Source organism: Sapajus apella, unplaced genomic scaffold (genome assembly GCF_009761245.1).
Source record: "Sapajus apella isolate SASKATOON/1434 unplaced genomic scaffold, GSC_monkey_1.0 scaffold1, whole genome shotgun sequence".
NCBI classification, from domain to species: Eukaryota; Metazoa; Chordata; class Mammalia; order Primates; family Cebidae; genus Sapajus; species Sapajus apella.
In genome coordinates this window covers 8,567,232-8,587,044 of record NW_022436941.1, presented here as the reverse complement: position 1 = coordinate 8,587,044, position 19,813 = coordinate 8,567,232, and the positions used below count along the sequence as shown (strand labels likewise).

At 56.3% G+C, this 19,813-nt stretch overlaps 1 protein-coding gene across 3 annotated transcripts; it reads left to right on the top strand.

Annotated features, from left to right (window-relative positions):
* Nucleotides 1-3,781: 3,781 nt before the first annotated feature.
* Nucleotides 3,782-18,852, top strand: PDLIM4 (PDZ and LIM domain 4). 3 transcript variants are annotated; one of them, XM_032258176.1, is made up of 7 exons: nt 3,782-3,947; nt 9,079-9,230; nt 13,032-13,113; nt 17,441-17,619; nt 17,829-17,992; nt 18,311-18,428; nt 18,545-18,852. In XM_032258176.1, exons 1-7 carry the CDS (start codon nt 3,855-3,857, stop codon nt 18,747-18,749), a joined length of 993 nt encoding a protein of 330 aa, XP_032114067.1. In that variant the 5' UTR covers nt 3,782-3,854; the 3' UTR covers nt 18,750-18,852. The 3 variants fall into 3 exon arrangements, with proteins under 3 accessions (XP_032114067.1, XP_032114193.1, XP_032114137.1); XM_032258246.1 differs by lacking the exon at nt 3,782-3,947 and adding an exon at nt 6,053-7,370; XM_032258302.1 differs by lacking the exon at nt 18,311-18,428 and having other exon boundaries at nt 18,545-18,615.
* The last annotated feature ends 961 nt before the right edge of the window (nt 18,853-19,813 follow it).

The following is a 19,813-nucleotide window of genomic DNA, read 5'->3' as shown; positions in this document are numbered from 1 at the left end:
GAAATGCCCTTTGCCACAGGCATGTCCTCCCGTGTGTTCTGCTGAACCAACCACAGCTCCAAGGTCAGTTTTGTTGCCTGTTTGACTGAGTTCTGTCCTTCCAACATATGCTAGGCATCAGACCCCAGCCCACCTTACAGGCTGTACTGTCTCAGACCTTCCTTTTGGATGTTGCCCAGTGCCCATGCCCCTGGCTCCCTCTACCCCTTCCAGATCCCTGACCCCTGCTTAGGGTGGGCCTACCTTAACTCTCTATCACTCTAAGGCTCAGTTCTAGCCCTGCAGGAGGCCCACACAGCCCCCTCTATCCAGCTCTGCCCTACTATCGACAACTTCCTCTCCACCACTAGGGCTCCTGGCCTTGACCATTAGGCTTCTAGGAGAGCAGACCCCTGGGTAGAGCTGGGCCAGACAAGTCACACTGAAACAGGGGCATCTAAGTTCTCTCTGGCTTCTTGCTAAGGCCCTGGAGTGCTCAGTATTGTGGACTGGGCATTCCAGGAAGAAGGGACTCTCAAGCAAGGCTTTAGATTCCCTTGGAATCCAGGCTCTTGGTTGGGGAAAGGGCTCTGAGCCTTGAAGGATCGATGTCTTGGCCTCAAGGAGCTGAGTCTGAATGGAGCAGACTCTACCTAGAGACCTGAGGCCACTAGGCCAGGCCTGAGCTAGGTCAGAAGCTGAGCTCTCTGGCTAGCCCCAACGGCCCCACGGGAAGGTATCCTCAAATATGGGCTGCCGCATTAGCTCCACCCCACCTCCCCACTCAGGGCTACATCAACCTGGGCACTCTCCTGGACTGTCCTCCAGGTTGACCTTGCCCTTGTTCCTATCCCAATCCTTCCCTCTCATTCTAGGCTTAGGCCAAGCAGTATTCCCAAGGGTGTCTGCTTCTGCTGGAGCCTGCCAGCCCTGCCTACCCATTGAGGAAAAAGCACTGTGACTTTCCCTGGCCTTGGACAGACTTGGCCGCACACAGAAGGCCTGGGCATCATGCCGAACCACTGGGTGTGGACTTGAAGGCAGCAGGAGCAGAATTCTTCACCTTCCTAAGCCCCCTCATGCCCGCCCTGCCTCCCTCTGGGTCATGTCCAAGAGGTAAGCTAAGATAATAATTCCTATTAACAGTGGTGTTGTTAATAGCAAATGTTTTCTAATGCCTTCTGTGTACCAAGTTCTCTGCGGGGTGCTGGAGCGACATAAATAAATAAGAGAGACACAGCCCCTGCCCTTATGGATGCCTTGACCCAGCCCTGAGCAGGACTTGGCATATGGAAAGAACTCAATACGTATTTATGCACAGAAGAAGAATGCATGAAATAAGCAGTCTGGTTATTCCCAGCAGCACAGGCGCCTGGTGGGTGTACAGTAAATACGTGAAGGCCACCAGGTCAGAGGTAAGGTATGACCTGTCCACAACACATCCCCACCTTGAAGAAGGCTTCCAGACCCTGTGGCTGCCCTAGGACTTGGTACTCCAGCATGATAGGGTCTCAGGAATACAGCAATCTCCAAGACTAAGGCCATTACAGGGGAAAAGGAAATCTGAGGGCTTCCATAAAGAAGTTTTGGAAGAGCTGGAGAAGCCACAGAAGCTGCAGCTTGTCTGACCTGCTGCCTAGAATTCAGGGTACCTTAGGAGTGGGTTCATACTATGGCCCCTAACAAGGGCCACCCCCAAACTCCAGGTACACAGCCTGACCCTGGTATCTTCCCTGTGTGAAGGCACAGTCAGAAGTAAACCTGATGTTCTCTTAAGTCAAGGATGTCATCACGAGCCCATGTGAGGGATGACTGGCCTGGACCTGGATCCTGTATCATTCCAATCTGTCCAGACACTGCACAATGCAATGGGGAAGTCAATGGACCAGATTCTAAAAAACGTCCTCCAGAGTCCCTACCCTGCCTTCACCCCCAACCCTGTAACAGAAGCCTTTCGAGATGGATTACACTACCCAGAGACTGAGGGGCCAGGAAGGTCATATTCAGGAGGACCACTTCACATTCCCCCTGACAGAAGTAAATGGGTAATGAGGGAATTTCAGGATAGAGGCAAGCAGTGTGGGCAGTTTTGAGGGTATAAAACTGGGGGAAGCAAGCAATGTCGAAAGAGGAGTTTCAGGAATCCACTGTGAGATGCATTGGGTGGAAGCTTATGCAGACCCTTGAGGATCCCTTCCCCTCAGCAAACCTCTGCACTGTTTACATTCACTAGGACTCTTGGAGTCCAGCTAAGGGACCTCTGACCACAGGCCATGCTGTACACCCAGCTCTCAGGACAGTCAGTGAAAGGGATGGCTGCCTCCCACTTTCTACCCCAATTAGTAGGGTCTAAGTCCTGGGGAGCTTCTGGCCTACAGACCTCAGAGAGACCATGCAGGGACTAGTTCTCCTGCTGGCCCTTCCACCTTTGTCTACTTGGAGTCCAGCTCTGCATAGGGCTGAGCAGAAACCTCCTGCACCACAGAGTGATGGAGAACAGCCCAATGGCTGGTGCGCTAATGGATTCAGACACCCCAAACGCACCACGCTCCCATTTACACACCACTACCACACACCACTTGTTTCTCTCCCAGCTGAACAGATAGCAGCATCTTGCCTCCCACAGAGACACCCACATTCTACCCTGAAGGGCCCCTCCCTTCCTTGGACTGCCCTAGGTTTGCGCCTCTCAAGTAGTCCGCCTCTTTGGGGGTTGCAGAGACTCAGTGGGCACATCTCACCCCACCACCTGTGAGGAGCCCAAGAACAGGGCCCTTATCACAGTTTGGCTAAAAGGCAACAGAGGTTCGTTAGGGATGTGGGCTAAATTAGAGGCCCTCACAGGGTCTGGAGAAGCAAATGGTGTCTCCCTGATGCAGCCAGACAGAAGGGCCGGGAGAGCCAGTGGGTGGGTGGTGGTGCCATGGTGCCTGCAGTGGCTGTTCAAGGACACCCCAGAGGATAATGGCTGGGAATGGAGAGAAGACCTTGGAGAGAGAAGGGCCCAAGGTGAAGAGCTGCACATATTTCTTCCCTTCACACTGCACAGCCACGACCCCAGGTGCTCCAGCTGCTCCTTTCTCCGGAGACCTGGGGAAACGAAGCTCCTGGCAAAGGACGAGGGGAGAGGGCTGTGCAGACCGGGAGGTGGCCTGCAAGGAGCCTGTGAGCAGCAAGAGAAGGCCTGAGTGTCCTGGGGATGCAGGGACACCTTCCTTCCACATGCAAGTCAGGGGCCCTCTCTTCCAGGAAGCCTTACTGGTCTCCACAAACTACCCTGAGGACCCTTCTGCATCCACTCCCATGCTCTGCGCTACCTGCTGTCGTCTTGGGTCTGCGTCTCTGACCCAGTGCTGCGCAGGCCCTTGGTTCAGAGGGCTGTTGGTTCAGCGGGCTCTTCACACGACAGGATGGGCCGCAGGTTTGCAAGGAGGACCCCTGAGGAGAATCTGAGCTGGGCGCAGCCCCATCCCTCAAGTGGGCCCCCCAGTCCTTCCTAGGGCTGGAGCACCGCCCCTAGAAGGGACTTCAAAGGGCCGGTGTCGGCAGCCGGGTTTGGGTCCGCCGCCCGCAGATCTGAGGCCTGAAGCAGGATCCAGGCCGTCGGGGCCGTCCAAACCCGGGGGTCTCTTGAGAGCTGGCTGGAGGTGCTGGGTTGCAGGCAGCCGGGACTGAGGGCGGGTCCTCAGAGCCCCCGAAGTGGGAGGGTCGGGCCGGCCACGGGGCCAATCCGGGCGCGCCGGGAGCGGGGGCGGGGGCCGGGCCGAGGGAAACGGGGACGGGCGGGCCGGGGGCGGGGCGCGGCGTCCAGGCGGCGGCGGTGGCGGCGGCTCCTCAGAGTCGGGTTCAGGCTCCGGCTGCGGCTCCGGCCCGCGATGCCCCATTCCGTGACCCTGCGCGGGCCTTCGCCCTGGGGCTTCCGCCTGGTGGGCGGCCGGGACTTCAGCGCGCCCCTCACCATCTCGCGGGTGAGTTCGGCGGCTGCGGGGCGGCAGAGCGGTCCCGGGTCTGAGACCGGGTCCTCGCGGTCCGCCCGGGACCCAGATCCCCTAGGTATCCGAGGTATCCGAGGCTGGAAGGCGGAGGGTTGGCCTGGGTGTCCCGCACGCTGTAGAGGCGGCTTCCAGGCAGGGCAGGCAGCCCCAGCCGCCCTCCTCCCGCGCTGGGCCTGCCTGCCAGATCCCGCGGAGAGTCTCCCAAGAGTTCACGCACCGGCCTCCGCGCTGGCCTCATCTACGGGTAGCCGCTGTGGACCCGGGAAGGACCGGCAGAGATGGGCCAGGGGTCTAGACAGCCCTACAGAGGCCCAGAAACTTTTCAGACTCATCCCTGCCTGAAGATCTGGGGCAAAATGATTTAGAGCCCCCCTCCCCTATCAAGGGTCGCTGCCTGCAGAGCTGGGTGACCCTGGGAGGTCTGGGGTCCTCGCTGAATCCGAGAAGTGAAAGATCCATCCACTTCCCACTTTGATGTGAGTCAGTTTCTCATTCATGACCTCAGTCACCCTAAGGAGAAGTGAGTAGGAGGAATTTTTGGCTTCCAGGGGAAAGGGAGCCTTAATTGTGAGGTTGTGAGACCACTCCCCGCAAGACAACACAAAGCCAGGGGCTGGGATAGCCTCAGGCCAGTTCTTCAAGTTTCCCAGGGCCCTGCCTTGCCCCAAGCTTGGGACAGAGGAGGAAAAGGAGTGGGCACAGCCCTGGAGGGTGGCTGCTCTGAGGATAGAGGAGTGGAAGAGGTGACTCAGGCCCTGCTTGAGGGGGTGCCTGTCTAGGGGAGACAGGATCCTGGCCCATGTGGAGGGGCAGAAGAGAGGACTCAGACCCTGTCCTTGGGAGTCCCAGCCTAAGGGACAGAAGAGGAGAGAACCCAGGCCCTGCCCTTGGCGGCTCTCAGTCTGGAAGGAGCAGAGGAGATGACCTGGGACGATCTGAGGGCCATCCCTCCCTCCCACACAGGCTGATCTTGTCTTTGGGGGCTATGTTAGAGTCCCAGAGAAGCACCTTACCCCACCCTACTGCTACCTCTTGCAATGGGGGCTGGGTTGAGCTGGCTGGGCTTTCAGAGACTTCTCTCCAGTTCTTGGGAGAGGGTGGGCACCGGGTGGAGCGTGGAATCATGGAATCCCATTTCTGGGGGCCAGGGTGACAGGCAGGCCCAGCTGTCCTAGGAGGCTTCCCACATCTGCCCTCACTGCCAGGTCTCTGGGGCGGAGTGAGGTGGGCCTTCAACACATCGCGGAGCCTTTCATCTCCCGCTTATGGGATTCCTGCTGTGTGTGTGTGTGTGTGTGTGTGTGTGTGTGTGTGCGCGCGCGTGCGTGCGTGTACGCACACGCAAGCCTCTGTGTCTGCTTGTGTGTGTCATGCTGTGTGTCCGCTGAGGGGGCTGGTGGGGGCACTAGGCCGGCTGGCCAGGCACCCTGGGCGTGAGGCCGCTGACAGGCTCAGTGGCGGCGGCTGACGGCTGCAGGCGGCAGGGAGCTGAGACATCTGTTGCCCACGCGGCTGCCTGCCCGCGGAGGATAGGCCCCCACACGTCACAGCCCCAGCTACGGCAGCAGCGGCAGCAGCAACGGCCTTGTTTGGAGCTGACTGGAGATGCAGGCCTCAGGCAGGCAGGCAATCTGGGAGAGGGTTTGCCAGGAAGAGCCTCCCTTGTCCCCCAAAGTCACGCGGCAGCAACTCAGGCCCAAGGAGCCAGGATGGCTGAGATTGGGTTTGGGTGGGATCTGAGGAGATTTCCAGCACTGGAGAGGCACAGGCTGCAGCTTGCCTAGCAGGTACCTCCAGGTCAGGTCTACAGGGACTGAAGATATGTGGGAGTGTCTTTACCAAGGGGGCTCAAGATCCAGCCCCTCCCTTGTTTCCAGGGCCTCTCCTATCCCGGACCTGGTAGGGAAGGCCAGCCTCACACAGACAGGGAGGAGGCTATAGGCCCGGCAGTGCTAGGGGCTTGCAGTCTCAGCCCATGAAGCCTTGGGGAGCCCCAAGAACATCATCTGGGGCTCCTTCTCCTCAGTGGGAGATGAAAGGCTCAGGATATGTTCAAGGCCCACCTCATTCGGCCCCAGGGACCTGGCAGTGAGGGCTATAATGATGGCTGGCCTCGGCCAAGCATCCAGGGTGTGCCAGGCCCCACCCTAATGGGTGCTGGTAAAAGCTCCCTCCCGGGAACCAGTCCCTGGAATGAGCACCACCTTATGCCCAGCCTCCTTTGGGGGCTTTACATGCCCTGATTTTCTCAAGTAGTCCTTAACAACAGCCTTTAGAAGTAAGGACTCCCTCTGGCCTTACACAGATGGAGACGCAGGCACAGAGAGGCTAACGTAATAGACCCAGAGAAGCAGAGTGGAGACAGGAGGAATCCAGGCAGTCTGGAGTTTGCTGTGACTGTGCGGGACAATGTGGCACCTGGTTCTGACTTGGTTTCCCAGCCCACAACATCTAGGCTGGTGGAGCAGGGACTGGGAATGCAGCCACTACCGGTGAGGGGCTGATTCATGCCTTTGCCACGTACCTCACTTCACTGTTCCTCTCTCTGTTCCTTCTTTCTGTTTATCTTGTACTTAGGTGCTAGAGGGATCAGCCTGAACTCCAGTCTGTCCTGTGACTTCCCTGCTTAGAGCCCTCCATGGTTTCCAGCCACCCAGGAGAAATGCCAGCTTCCCACCCAGGTGTACAAGACTCTGCAAGATCTGGTCCCTGCCTCTTTTCTGACTTCATCTCTTCCATTCTCCCCTCACTAATGATGCTTGGCCCATACAACCCTCCTTCTACTTTCTCTCCAGATATGCCGTTATACGTGTTGGTCCTTCTGCCTGGAACAGTCTCTCCCTGGGACACTCTCTCTTCACTCACCTCTTTTGGAAGAAAAGTACAGGTGTTAAGAGCATAGTTTTAAATTTGGAACCAGGTGGCCTCGATTGAAATCTTGATTCAGTCTTTTATCAATTAACTATCCTTCTCTGCTTCTCGGGACCTCAGTTTCCTCATCTAGGAAATGGGCTTGCTTTCAGGATTAATGAGATAATGCATGTAAAGGTGGCTGAGACAGTCACAATTTCTTGGCCTCATGCCCTCTCTGACCTGAACTCCCCTAGCTCAGTAGTACTGGCAGCATCCCAGCCACCCCTGCTTTCAAGAAACTTCCTCCGCCCACAGAAGCCTGAATGTACCCCTTGTGCTGGCTGAGTCATCCTGCCGCAGTTAGCCGCCCCCTAAAGAAAGATTTCTCTCTGGTGTGGGGACTAGGGCATGGCACCCCTCCCCCAAGCTTCTCTTTCTTCATCTGTAAAATAGAGACGAGAACAGCCTCTGCCATACCAGGTGGTTGAGGGGTTGCTGTGAGCTAGTTATGGGTAAAGCATGGAGCCCAGGCCCTGGCGCAAGGCAAGTATCCATAAAGGGGAGGAGGCCGGAGGAGGGCCTTGAGGGGAGGGTGGGATGGTACGAAGTGTGTGTCTCCCCCAGGATGACAGGCTTGCACAGGTACCCAGGCCCTACAAGTAAACATTAATGATGGGATGGTTGGCTAAAGGTGTCATGCTTCAGAACGTCACCTTGGGCAGTGCCAACATCAGGCCTCCAGCCAAGGAGCTGCCAGCACATCAGGTTTATCTACTCACTACTGAGACCTGGCTGAACTGAGCCTGCCTGGGCTTCTAGGAGTTCCCACCAGTAGGAGCTCCCATCCAAAAGAACGGGGTTACTGGCAGCTCTTGAACCAGCTGGGCACTAGCCGGAGAGGCTGGGTAGGAAATCTATTTCTAAAGGCTCTGTTGGGACCAGGGCAGGGTGAGGGGTGCTCTATTGCCTAGATTCCCCTGGTTTGCTTATGTAGGTCTCTCTGTGAGTCTAACTCCACCCCCTGTCCTGCCCTTCTTTAGTTGACCAACATTGTAAGAGCTTCCAGATGTGAACACTGCTTGACCCTGAGGGGTCAGTAGTGCACTGAGGCCTGAGTTCCTGTCCTGCAGGAGAAGTAGAGGTAGAACTCTGACCCCCAAGTCCAGACTGGCAACTGGAACTGGATAGCCCTGGACTTGCCCAGGGAGGTGATGTTCAGATCTTCCCTTTATTTATTTATTTAGAAATGGAGTCTTGCTCTGTCGCCAGGCAGAAGTGCAGTGGCACGATCTTGGCTCACTGCAACCTCTGACTTCCTGGTTGAAGCAATTCTTCTGCCTCAGCCTCCTGAATAGCTGCGACTACAGGCATCTGCCATCATGCCCAGCTAATTTTTCTATTTTTAGTAGAGATGGGCTTTCACTATGTTGGCCAGGATAGTCTTGATCTCCTGACCTCGTGATTTGCCCACCTTGGCCTCCCAAAGTGCTGGGATTACAGGCATGAACCACTGCACCCAGAAGACCTTCCCACTTTAATTATAATGCAGTATTAACATAAACAATTTAAGGGGGAAAGGTGGGAGCAAACAGGGTAGTGAGATCCCAGAGAGGCTCCCGGAGGAAGTGGCATCTATGCTGAGACCTGGAGGATGAGGGTGTGGGAGTCAAAGGAAGAGTATTCCAGGTAGAGAGATCAGCTTTTGCAGAAGTGTGGAGGTGAGCGACATATGGTACCTATAAGCCCCCCCATAGACATTTAGATGGTCTGGACAAAATGTGGGTGTGGAGGTGGGGATGAGATGAGATCAAGTAAGTAGGAAGGCAAAGTCACTAAGGGTTTGAATGTTAGGTCAAGGGGTATAGTCTGTCTGGGTGGGGCCTTGTCTATGTAGGGTATCTGTGACATGTCCATGCTCTGTATGTATCTGTGAGCACATATGTCTCCATGTGTCTCTGTGTCTCCTGCGTGTCCTTGGGCACATACCTAGGCTGCAGGAGCCCAGAGGAAGCCCTTCTCATATACCTCCATGCCCTGTGAGGCCTCCAGGTGTTGGAGTTGGAGGTATTTCCAGCAAGGCTGCAGCCAGGCTACATGGGGACCTCAACCAGCCTCTCGGTTTGCCCATCCACAGGCTATGCTGGTAGCAGGCCACCCTGGCTAGGTTCTGAGGTTGGAGGAGGTCTAGAGCAGAGACCACAGTAAGGCTTCATCATGACTGTGCCCAGCCATCTGGCCTGTCTGCCCGCAGGTCCATGCTGGCAGCAAGGCTGCATTGGCTGCCCTGTGCCCAGGAGACCTGATCCAGGCCATCAATGGTGAGAGCACCGAGCTCATGACACACCTGGAGGCACAGAACCGCATCAAGGGCTGCCACGATCACCTCACACTCTCTGTGAGCAGGTATGCGCAGGGTGGGCTGGGCTGGGAGGATGGAGGGACCACGTGGGCAGTTATGGGCAGCCAGCATATTGGGTGAGCCCAGCTTCACACAGCCTCTCTGCTTCACCTTCTGGGTGCTCCATCCAGACACAGTCCCAATGAATAGCACTTTCATGAGGTCCTGGCAGATACTGTTTAAAGCTGCAGGTAGCTTAAGAAGGGAAGAAATACCCTTTTAATTTAGGCTAGAAGTGTGTTGGGGCACTTATGGCAAGTGCTGCAGGCGACTGTAATAAGACCTTCAAAAGCCTCTGGGGCATTTGTGTCAGTCCTTTCCCCTCCCCTGAGTGACCAGCTTGATGACCATTTCAAAGTAGTTTCTTATGCAACACCTCACTTAAGTGTCATTTACCAACTTAAAAAAGGTAAAACCTACTATAGTCCCCACTTCACAGATGAGACAAGTGAGGCTCAGAAAGGTTAGAAGGTGCTTAAAGTCACACAGAGAGGGAGTGGGATAGCAAAATTTGACCTCAGGGCTTTCTCCTAAGACTACAGACCCTTCACTTGGCTGCTGACCACTCCTACCAGCCCCACAGCTGTCCCCACCATGGCCCACACCTCTGCCCTGGTTAAATCTGGATTTGGGAAAAGTTCCTGCTATGGACTGTGTAATGCTGTGTAGCTACCAAATAGGGGAGGACAGTGGGTTTCCAAGCCCCATCAATGGTCCTGGGATGGAAGGTCCAGCAGGGGACTGGGTAAGGGAACCTAGCCTTGCTCAAGTCCTGGGTCTTTACTCAGCTCTGAGAAGCAGTTGGCCTAAGCCTGGCTGAGTGGGATCTCCCCGCTCCCCAGCCCCACCTTGATCCACAGAAATCAGGCATAATTTATCAGCTCTGCCATGTTCACTCCTGACAGGGACTTTCACAACCCCCTATGGAAGGGTGTGGGCGAAGCCTCCCAAACCACAACACAGCTAACTATGCCTCTGAGCTGGCAGGGTGGGAGGTGAGCCACTGGCTTGGAGCCATTAAACATAGTGGAAAGGCCTGTGAGGGAGCCTCTGTTTGTGCTTGGCCCATGGCCAGGTCTGGGTTGGGGTCAGGATCCCTGACTGTGCCCTTGGCACTGAGTGGGCCCAGCTGCAAGTCCAGGACCTTATATGCTCTACCTGGCACATGGTGAGGATGCCCCAGCTTTGGAGTTCAGCAAAGCTGGTCCTCATCCAGCCTCTGGAGCCTTAGGTGCCCAGATGACATCTATGAGCCTGGGTTTCCTTTCCCATAGATGGATCACATTCATCACCCTCCTCCACACTGAGATACGGACTGGATGGGGGAAATGTCAGCACTACTCTGCCCACGAGTGGCCTCTGAAGCCTCTCCACTTGGCTGGGATCCTGGCCCCTGACTCACCTCCAGCCTTGACTCTGTGTGGCTGAATAAGGGCAGCCCTAGTCGTAGTGGAGTAGTGGGGAGGAGTGCCTGAGAGGGGGCCTGAGTCAGGAGCTTCCCAGAGTGTATGATGTCAGCGGAGGGTTGTGGGGTGGAGATCCCCCTCTTTCTTTCCTTCCTTCCTTCCCCTGTCCTTTGTTCCAAACCAAGCATGGATGGAGCCAGAGGTTCACTGACCTGTTCTACTCTGGGCATTTATCCCCAAAATGTCACTGGCCATGGAGCAGATAAGAGCACATTCTCTACTATCACAGAGCTGGTTTGAGAATTATGCTGTGTTGACACATAAAATTACACATAAAAGAGAGAGAGGGAGAGAGAACTATGCTGTGCTCCAGCAAGTGATTTAATCTCTTGAGCCCATAATATCCTCAATCAAAATTAGGGACTATCTTGTGAACTGGACATTGAGTGACGATGATGTAACAGGCCTGCTCAGTCAGAGTGAAAATCTGAGTCCTGCCCTGTAGCCTCCATCTCCAACCCTCACACATGCAGACTCTGGGGGATCAAGCTATGAGGGCCACCTTGACCCTCAGAGCCAACATTTCTTCTCCTGGACACCTTCCCACTTGTAAGCTTTTTGACTCTGCTCCCTATCTTGCCTGCTATGCCAGGACCTATGCCTAAGCCCCAAAGACACTCCTCCCTGTCCCCGCAACACACAGATACACGGCAAGGGCTCTGCAGGGAATCAGCCTGGTGAGCTGGCTAGAGCGAGCTACTCTGTGCTCTCACTCCCAGGGTTCTACTAAAACCAGCTTCCCTATGTGCCCTCTTGTGTACAGAGAGCTCTAATCCCCCACCGACTTCCCCACAGAATGAAAAGTGTATCAAAGGCCCAGCTTCCCCACTGAGCTTATTTTGCTTTGAGCCCAAAGCCAGGCATCCAACAATCCAAGCAAAACCATACTTCCTAGGCATGTTCTATTGGTCCAGGACCTTCCTGACATCAACTCCAACAGTGAGGCCACCAATAGAGTCCCTGTTGTCCATCACATGTGGTCCAGGGTACCTTTGCACGGCCTACCCTTTGGCTGTCATTTTAAGATCCCAGCCTGGGATGGGGGATGACACATGATTAAGCCCTTCATTCTGAATTGATGCACTGAGCCACGTTAATGGCTCTGGGTACTTTGTGCCCTCTGACCCTTAAACCTCAGGCTTGTACTGCTCTTCTGAGCAGACCTTCAGGGAAGTATAAGGCCAAATAGCCACACAAGATATCTCAGCTTTATTCCAGAGGATCTCTGAGTAGGTAGAGGCCACAGTTAGAGCTGTGAGTTAGAGTAGCCACTTGGGAGCCTGGTTAAGAGGGTTAGAGACAGAGACCATGGGGCTGATGTTGCCCTGGGGCAGCAGAGCTCTATCGGCCAGGGCCTGGAAGGCTGTGGAGTAGAGAGGTAGCCTGCAAGGGACTACAGAAGGGGCAAAAGCGAGGAAGTACAGAGTGAGTATGGACCATAGGCGTAGACGGATTATTAAAACCCTCTACTGAAGGTGTAGAGAGGCAAGGGTAAGCTGCTAGATCAGTAGTGATACCTCGAGAAGCCTCAGGAGGCCTCTTGGGGTGAGTTGGAGGACATTATTCCCCTTTGGTCTAACCAGGCTCACTTCACACCCACCTGCCAGTCCAGTGTCCATGCCCCTTCCCGGCCTGCCTTCTCACAGGGCTACTGAGTGACAGGGCTGGGGTCCAGGCATGTAGCCTCTTGGCCTGCCTGCCCTGCTTATGGCAGGTTTACGATGTTTTTCTCCCTCCTGAGTGGTGTTTGGCTTTTGGTTTCTATGGTGAAGCAGGAATTTCCTAATGGCCTGTTTCCCATCTGGGCTGGGCAGACTCGTTGATGACTCTGCCGGAGGCAGCAGCAGAAGGAAAGACACACCCCTCACAGCCTCCATTCCACCTCCCCCAGAGCTGATGGAAGCCTGACCCCACAGCCCACCAGAGGCTGTAGATACCCAGGGGATGAGTGGATAGGCTCCTAGCTGGTCAATCTGTGAGGCCTGGCTTGCCGTGCTGTGAGCTGGGCCTCTTTGAGCTGAGCTTCTGTAGGCCACGAAGAGGGTGGAAGTGTGGGGAAGCTGCAGAGCCTCTGTTGCAACATCTCCAGGAAGAAGATCAGAGAGGGACTGGGCAGAGCTGTTGGGGATGGAAGCATATAGCCCTGCTCCAGGAGGATGGCAGATCTAGTGTTGTGGTTCATTGCCACAACAGTCACCATTGCGGTATAGCGGAAAGCACTGGACTGGTGTCTTTCTACCTGTAGAGCACTAGCCCAGAGCCCAGCCCATCTTGATCCTGGCTCCCGGGCATGGTGGGCATGGTAGGAAACATATCTGACCATCACAATTTCTGCTGCAGGCCTGAGGGCAGGAGCTGGCCCAGTGCCCCTGATGACAGGAAGGCTCAGGCACACAGGATCCACATCAACCCTGAGGCCCAGGTATGTACAGACACTGCCTGGCCTGGCCTGGCCTGGCTGAGTGAGCCCAGGGCAGAGAGGACAGCATGCAGGTTCACCTACAATGAGTCTCCGCACCGGGGCTCTCAGATACAAAAGACAAGAGACTGAAGCAGAAGGTTTCTCTGCACCGTGCCCATACCTCATTCCCTGTTCCTCAGATGAGCACCTGTTGTGGGCTCTGTCTCTACTCCAGGCAATCCTGGATTCTGGACCAAGGTGCTTATGATGGCCAGGAGCTGGGCTAGGCCTTGGTTGGGGTTATCACACACCCAGCTGGACTTTACTCTGGTGCCCAGTGATGCCAGACTAGGAAGAAGTCACTGTGCTTGCAGCGGGGGGAGGTTAGTGGCAGTCTCAGGCTGTGGAGTGACCTCAGGCTATGGGACACTCCTCGGGGTGCCCTATCCAAGCCTGAAGTTCTCTGCTGGCCATCCCGTGATGCTTCTAGCAGAACTCAGGATGCAGGCCTGTCTGCCCAGTCACCTTTCTGTGTGTTAACAGAAGTCATATCTCTGGCCCTGTCCTCAAGAAGAGTGAGGAGGCCAGGCTGGTCTAGGGCCTTGTTTTGCCATGGCATGAGGAGTAGCCAAGTGGGGATTATCCAGAGCCATCTCTGGGCCACAGAGTTTGGGCAAGGAGACTGGGATGGTCTGTGATAGAGCCAGAACCGTAGGTCCCAGCATGTAAGACCATGGCCTACAGGGATACTTTTGTCCACCCTCTCAACCTGGAAGAAAAGGGGCCAAGGCAGGGAGAGGCTTCACTGAACCAGAGGGAAGGATGTGCCCTGGCTTCTCCCTCACCTTCTACCGCAATCCCATCTTGTCCTATCCCCTACCCTGTCTGGCTGACATCCCTGAAGCCAGAGGCTTACCACCTGCCAGGCAGTCCCCATTCTGTCAGGGGAAAGGTACTTAGAAGTTCTGGGCTAGGGGAAGCCAGGGACCAAAGAAGCCCAGAGTAGTCACTTGACTCAGACAAGGAGTCAAAGAGGGCTTCCTGGAGGAAGGGGTATTGAAGCCAAGACCTGAAGTCCTAGGAAGGGCAAAGCAGGCAAATGGGTACAGGAAGAGGAAGTGTGGCCCAGAGGCGAGGTCTCGTACCTCAGGTTCTAAGAAAAGAAAGGTCCAGGGGAAGGAAGGGCAAGATGGTAGGAATGAGAGGACAGAGGCAAGAGATGAGGTGGTGGGGCAGGGCTACAGAGAGGTTCTTGGGCTTCTCTATCCTGGACCTCAGGGATTAATGGCCATATCTGTGTCTCAGAAACTTGCTCTTGTGGCCCCACGGACCCCAGACCTTAGGGGCAGGGGTAGATGTTGGCATAGACAAATAAGCCAGGCTTGCCATGGGCCAGGCAGAGGGGAGCAGCATGGTGTGGGCCCCAAGCTCATGTGTAAGGCCCAGCCTCCCTCAGAGGCAGCAGTGCCAGGATGGATAGGACGGGATGGGAGGGGGTTTAGTCTTCCAGGAGAGGCTCAGGGCCGGTGGGCCTGGGGTGCTGGTGACTGTAGAGCAGCTCCCCATTCCCCCACACTTATTCTCACCGACTCCCTTGAAGACCAGGCTGCCAGAGGCTCAGACTGGAGAAGGAAGCAGTTTCCACAAGCACCAGGGCAGCCCCTCAGCTGCTGCCCCACTTTTGTACTTAAAAGGTCATGGGCTCCATGGGTGGTGACAAAAACACCCCACCCCGCCCCTGCAGGGCTGAGTCCTTGCTAACACAGACACAGGGCCCATTGTCCCCATGCTGTTCCCACCCTCTGCCTGAGTCGGGGTATTGGGGAGGGGGTGGAGCGAGCTGGAGCCATCGGAGGAGGAGGAAAGCACAGTTGGCCCTGTGGCATAAAGTGCCCTGGCACACATCCCTGAGTGGGATGGGACAGGGCTAGCTGGAGCTTCAGGACCACCTTCCCCATGGGGCCATAGGAGAAGCTCCTTCTCCCAGGCCTTTTGTGGGAATACAGGAGGCACTTGGCACAGCCCAGGGTGGAGGAAGGATAGTAATAAGGCAGGGTTTTCTGGAGGGAGTGGCAATTATGCTCAGAACCAGGTGATGGGGAGAAGCAAGCCAGGTGGGGCAGGCAGTCCTTGCACATTCAGCCTGTCCTCCCCAGACCAGCAGAGAGCTAGAACTGAGCCTCTAGGAGATGGCACCTGCTCATCTGAACTCAGTGCCTGCCTCCATCCAAGTTGAGTGTCCCAAAGCAGGTAGGTACCTCCATTCTGCTGAAAAATCCACCAAAGTTTCAACAACAAAGTAGGCAGCAGACTGGTCCTCAGAGTGGAGGAGCATATGGTATGAAGCGCACCACCCACAGAGGGGGAAAATCCAGGACTGTGGGCTCAGGAATTCCCCTGAAAGCCATTCATCCAACAAGTATGGGCTTTGTGCCAGGCACTGTGCAATTGTCTTATTTCATCTCTACAAGGAACCTGACGTGGAGACCATCACATTCTCCAGCTCATAGATAAACAAACAGGTTCAGAGAGGTGAAGTGACTTGCCCAGTTAGGGGATAACTCTGGGACTCAGACTAAAACTGAGGTAACCATGTGTGTCCTGGCCACTGAGTTCAGGCCTAAAGAGGCGGCTGCATGGGTGGCCGTGGGAGGGGCAATGGCTCTGACAACCCTGCAGTGGACCTCCGCACCCTGCTGGGTAAGAGTGAGTGAGAGCCTCCTTCCTCCCAGTCCCAGTCCCTCCAACTCCTCCCTTCCACCAAAGCTTCTGCCTGGAGGCCCAGCCCCACCCCCACTGGCCACAGCCCATCTGGTACCCATTAGAGGCCAGCCCTGCCTGCCTGCCTGCTCCACAGTCACATGTATGAGAGTGCTCAGGGGCTTTTGTTGGGCCTGATGCGGATAGGGGTCTTCCTGTCACTGCTGCATTGATGGGGGCCACCTGGGCAGAAAGACCCTCGTCTTTGTCTGATGGGTTGGGAGAAATGGAGGGGTCCCACCCAACTGCTGGTCTGCCCATTCCCCAAGTTCCCACCCTGCAAAAAGTAGGAGACAGTCAGGGCAGAACCCCACAGGCTCAACTATGCCTCAGAGCTGCCTAAGTCCAAACCAGGGCTCTTCCTGCTACGATAGGCACCCTTTCCTGTCCACACTGGGCTCTCTGTCCACACTGTAGAGCAGAGAGGAGGTTTACATGTCCCTTCCCAGGCTGAGGCTAAGACTAACCCCATGGCCTGGACTCAGGCATCACCCTAAAATCAGGCTGCTCTGCCTGCCAGCCCAGTCTCAGCCATGGAGGCCACCATGGCCATCCCCAGGGTGACCAGTGCTGGCTCCAAGTCTATGTAACCATGTACGTGTGGTTAGTAGTGTGTAAATAGACTGGCAAGTGCATATGTGTTGGCCTTATGCATGTGTGTGTGTGTCTTCAAAACATGCTTGTGAGAACATGCATGCCTCTGTTTACATTGCTGTGGGTGTGCTTGTGTGCGCTTGCAAGCTGGGAATAGCACAGCTCTGGACTCTGCAAGGACAGAGATCCCCAGTCCCCACTCAGACCCATACCCACAGAGATACTGCCCTCTCCTCATGTCTGAGGGGGCAGGTTCAGAGCACCCCTCCCCAAATTGTTTCAGCCATGAGCACCAGACTGGCTGTTGGTAGTGAGGTAGAGAGCCTTGAGCCCTACCCTGGTCTCTGCCGCTCATCTGCTGTGCCTGCAGAAGGCTTCTCATTGTGGCCTGGAAAGCAGGAAATGGGGAACAGGAGCAGGACCAGAAGGGGCTGACCTCACAATAGCACTCGAGCCTCAGCCTGCCCAAAGGATCTTGGATACACAACGATCAAGGGCCCGTCCTGGCTGCAGGACAGAGTTACCTTTTTTGAGTTCCTAGCCGTGGGCCCACCCAGTACCCACCACAGTTCAGGCAGGTGAGAAGGCTTGGCACCAGGACTACCTCTGCCAGCAGGCCACATACCCTGCTGTAGCCACACTGGCCTTAAAAGGCTTCTTGGAATAGGCCTGCCCTAGTACTATCCCTTCATGAGTGGTGGTGGGCAGAACCACTGCAGGGCTCACAAGCCCAGGCTGAGTCTGAGCTGCTCAGGTTTTTGTGTCTGACTTTCTAAGGACATTTCTCATTTCTGCAAGGGCAGAACCAGTCCCCAGGCCCTACCCTTCCCTGGAAATCCCTTCCCTGGCTAAGCACCACAGGCCAGAGGCACCAGAGCAGAGGTGGCCAGCTGACATCCACCACCTGGCACAACAAAGCAGGGTAGAGGTGGGATGGACAAGGAATGGCCAGAGGTCAGAGGGTCTCCCAGTGCCTTAGGCCTCTGTCTCACAGGATGGCAGTCCAACAACCAGCAGGCGGCCCTCAGGCACCGGGACTGGGCCAGAAGATGGCAGACCAAGCCTGGGATCTCCATACGGACAACCCCCTCACTTTCCAGTCCCTCACAATGGCAGCAGCGAGGCCACCCTGCCAGCCCAGATGAGCACCCTGCATGTGTCTCCACCCCCCAGGTAACACAGAGATGCCTTCGGTGCCATGCCCAGAACCCATCTTAACCCCTGATCCCTCAAATCTCACTCTGTCCCATCCTGACCCCTGACACTTGATCCTTGGGTCTCAGCTGGTTGCATTATGACTCATAAACCTCACCAGACCCTGAGTGCACAGTGAAAGCTGGAACTGCATGCCTGTCCCTCCTCTATCTCTTTCTCCCTCCCAGCGCTGACCCAACCAGGGGCCTCCCGCGGAGCCGGGACTGCAGAGTCGACCTGGGCTCCGAGGTGTACAGGATGCTACGGGAGTCAGCAGAGCCCGTGGCTGCAGAGCCCAAGCAGTCAGGCTCCTTCCGCTACTTGCAGGGCATGCTGGAGGCCGGCGAGGGCGGTAAGACTCCTGCCATGTGTCCCCACCTGCCTTCCCCCTCCCTGCGGTGCCCTTGTTGCCCCCTAGCGACGCCACATCCCACCTCCCAGCACCCGCCCTCCTCGGTCTCTGCGGCCGGCCGGGTCCCACACCCTTGCTACACCTTTGCTTCCTGATTCCCACTCCACTCCCTGTCGCTGCCCCTCACCCCACGACCGGCAAACCAGTTCTCCAGTCTCGGTGCCGATGGCCCCGGAAACGGGGCCCAACCAAACACCCCGCATACATGGAGTTCTGACCTCCTCACCCCGTTCATACCATCTACGCTCCGGGTTTCAGGAGAGCGGCCCGGGCCTGGCGGCCCCCGGAACCTCAAGCCCACGGCGGGCAAGCTGGGCGCTCCGCTGAGCGGCCTGCAGGGGCTGCCCGAGTGCACGCGCTGCGGCCACGGCATCGTGTGAGTACCCGCCCCCGCTGCCCCTCCCGGACCCCAGCCCTCCAGGGCCCTGGATGCGGGCGCCGTCGCGAACCCGGCAGTCACTCGACACGGTCCTTTCTCCTTCCCCTCATCAGGGGCACCATCGTCAAGGCGCGGGACAAGCTCTACCATCCCGAGTGCTTCATGTGCAGCGACTGCGGCCTGAACCTCAAGCAGCGTGGTTACTTCTTTCTGGACGAGCGGCTCTACTGTGAGAGTCACGCCAAGGCGCGAGTGAAGCCGCCCGAGGGCTACGATGTGGTGGCGGTGTACCCCAACGCCAAGGTGGAACTCGTCTGAGCTGGGACTCCGCTCCCGCCCCTGCTTCTTAAGGTCCCTGCTTGGCCCATGTAAATATGTTTCGCCCTGTCCTTCTAATAAAGTTCCTCTGCTCGGCCTTGAACCTGCCACCGAGCCTGCCACCCTCCTGCGAGGGCCATGGTTCTGAGTGCAGTAGCATCTGCTCAGATGCCAGGCCTGCCCTGGGCTCAGGGTGCAATGGTGAGCAGAACAGGTACCGTACTGCCCTGAAGAGGGCCACAGCCTGGGTGGAAGGCAGACCTGAATCACTATGGGGCAGCTCTAGTAATACGAAGACGAAGGCGAGGTCTGGGGTGCTGCGTGCGCCGCGGCAACAGAAGGCCTGACCAGGGTGGGGCCAGGGAAGGTGATAGCTGAGAACTAATAGATGAGGAAGGCACGAACTCTACACGGCGGGGGGGGGGGGGGGGGGGGGGGGGGGCTGTGTGTGCAAAGGGGGGGGGGGGAGCTCGAGAAAGAACTCTGTAGCCATCATCAGCACTAGCTGAGGCGGCCCCTTGCAGCCTCAGGAGCAGTCACTCCCCTGGAGAGCGTGACTTGAGCATGGAGATCACCCGGGCCGCCGTGGGGCGTCCACATTTCCTGGCATTCTCTCTTCGGGTTTCTTCCACCCACACACACTTTATTCTCCTCCAAGACCCCTTTTTCTTCGCCTTCCTCTCTACCCCACCAGGGGGCGCGCTTAATTTTCTAGACAGAGACGAGCAGGAGGGTTTAGAAAGAACACTTTCCCAGGGGCTGCTTTGCCCTCCAAAAGGCTCCCTCCTCTAAATAAATTCCACCCCTTCTCGGAGTCCGGGCATTTACCGCGTGGTGGCTTGCCTTCGGCCTTGCATGCCCCGGCTGTACACATCGTCGGTGAATTGTGGCTGTTCACACTGGAGGAGTGTCCTAGACTCCAGGCCGCGTGGATCTACTCTCTAGTTTACTTGCTGAGGACAAGAAACTGACTCGTTTTATTCTGTGCCTATTTAGTGAGCCCAGAGTAATGCACATTTGTGCTGTTTTCAATTTTGTGCTATGGCACACCACAAAAAACTGTT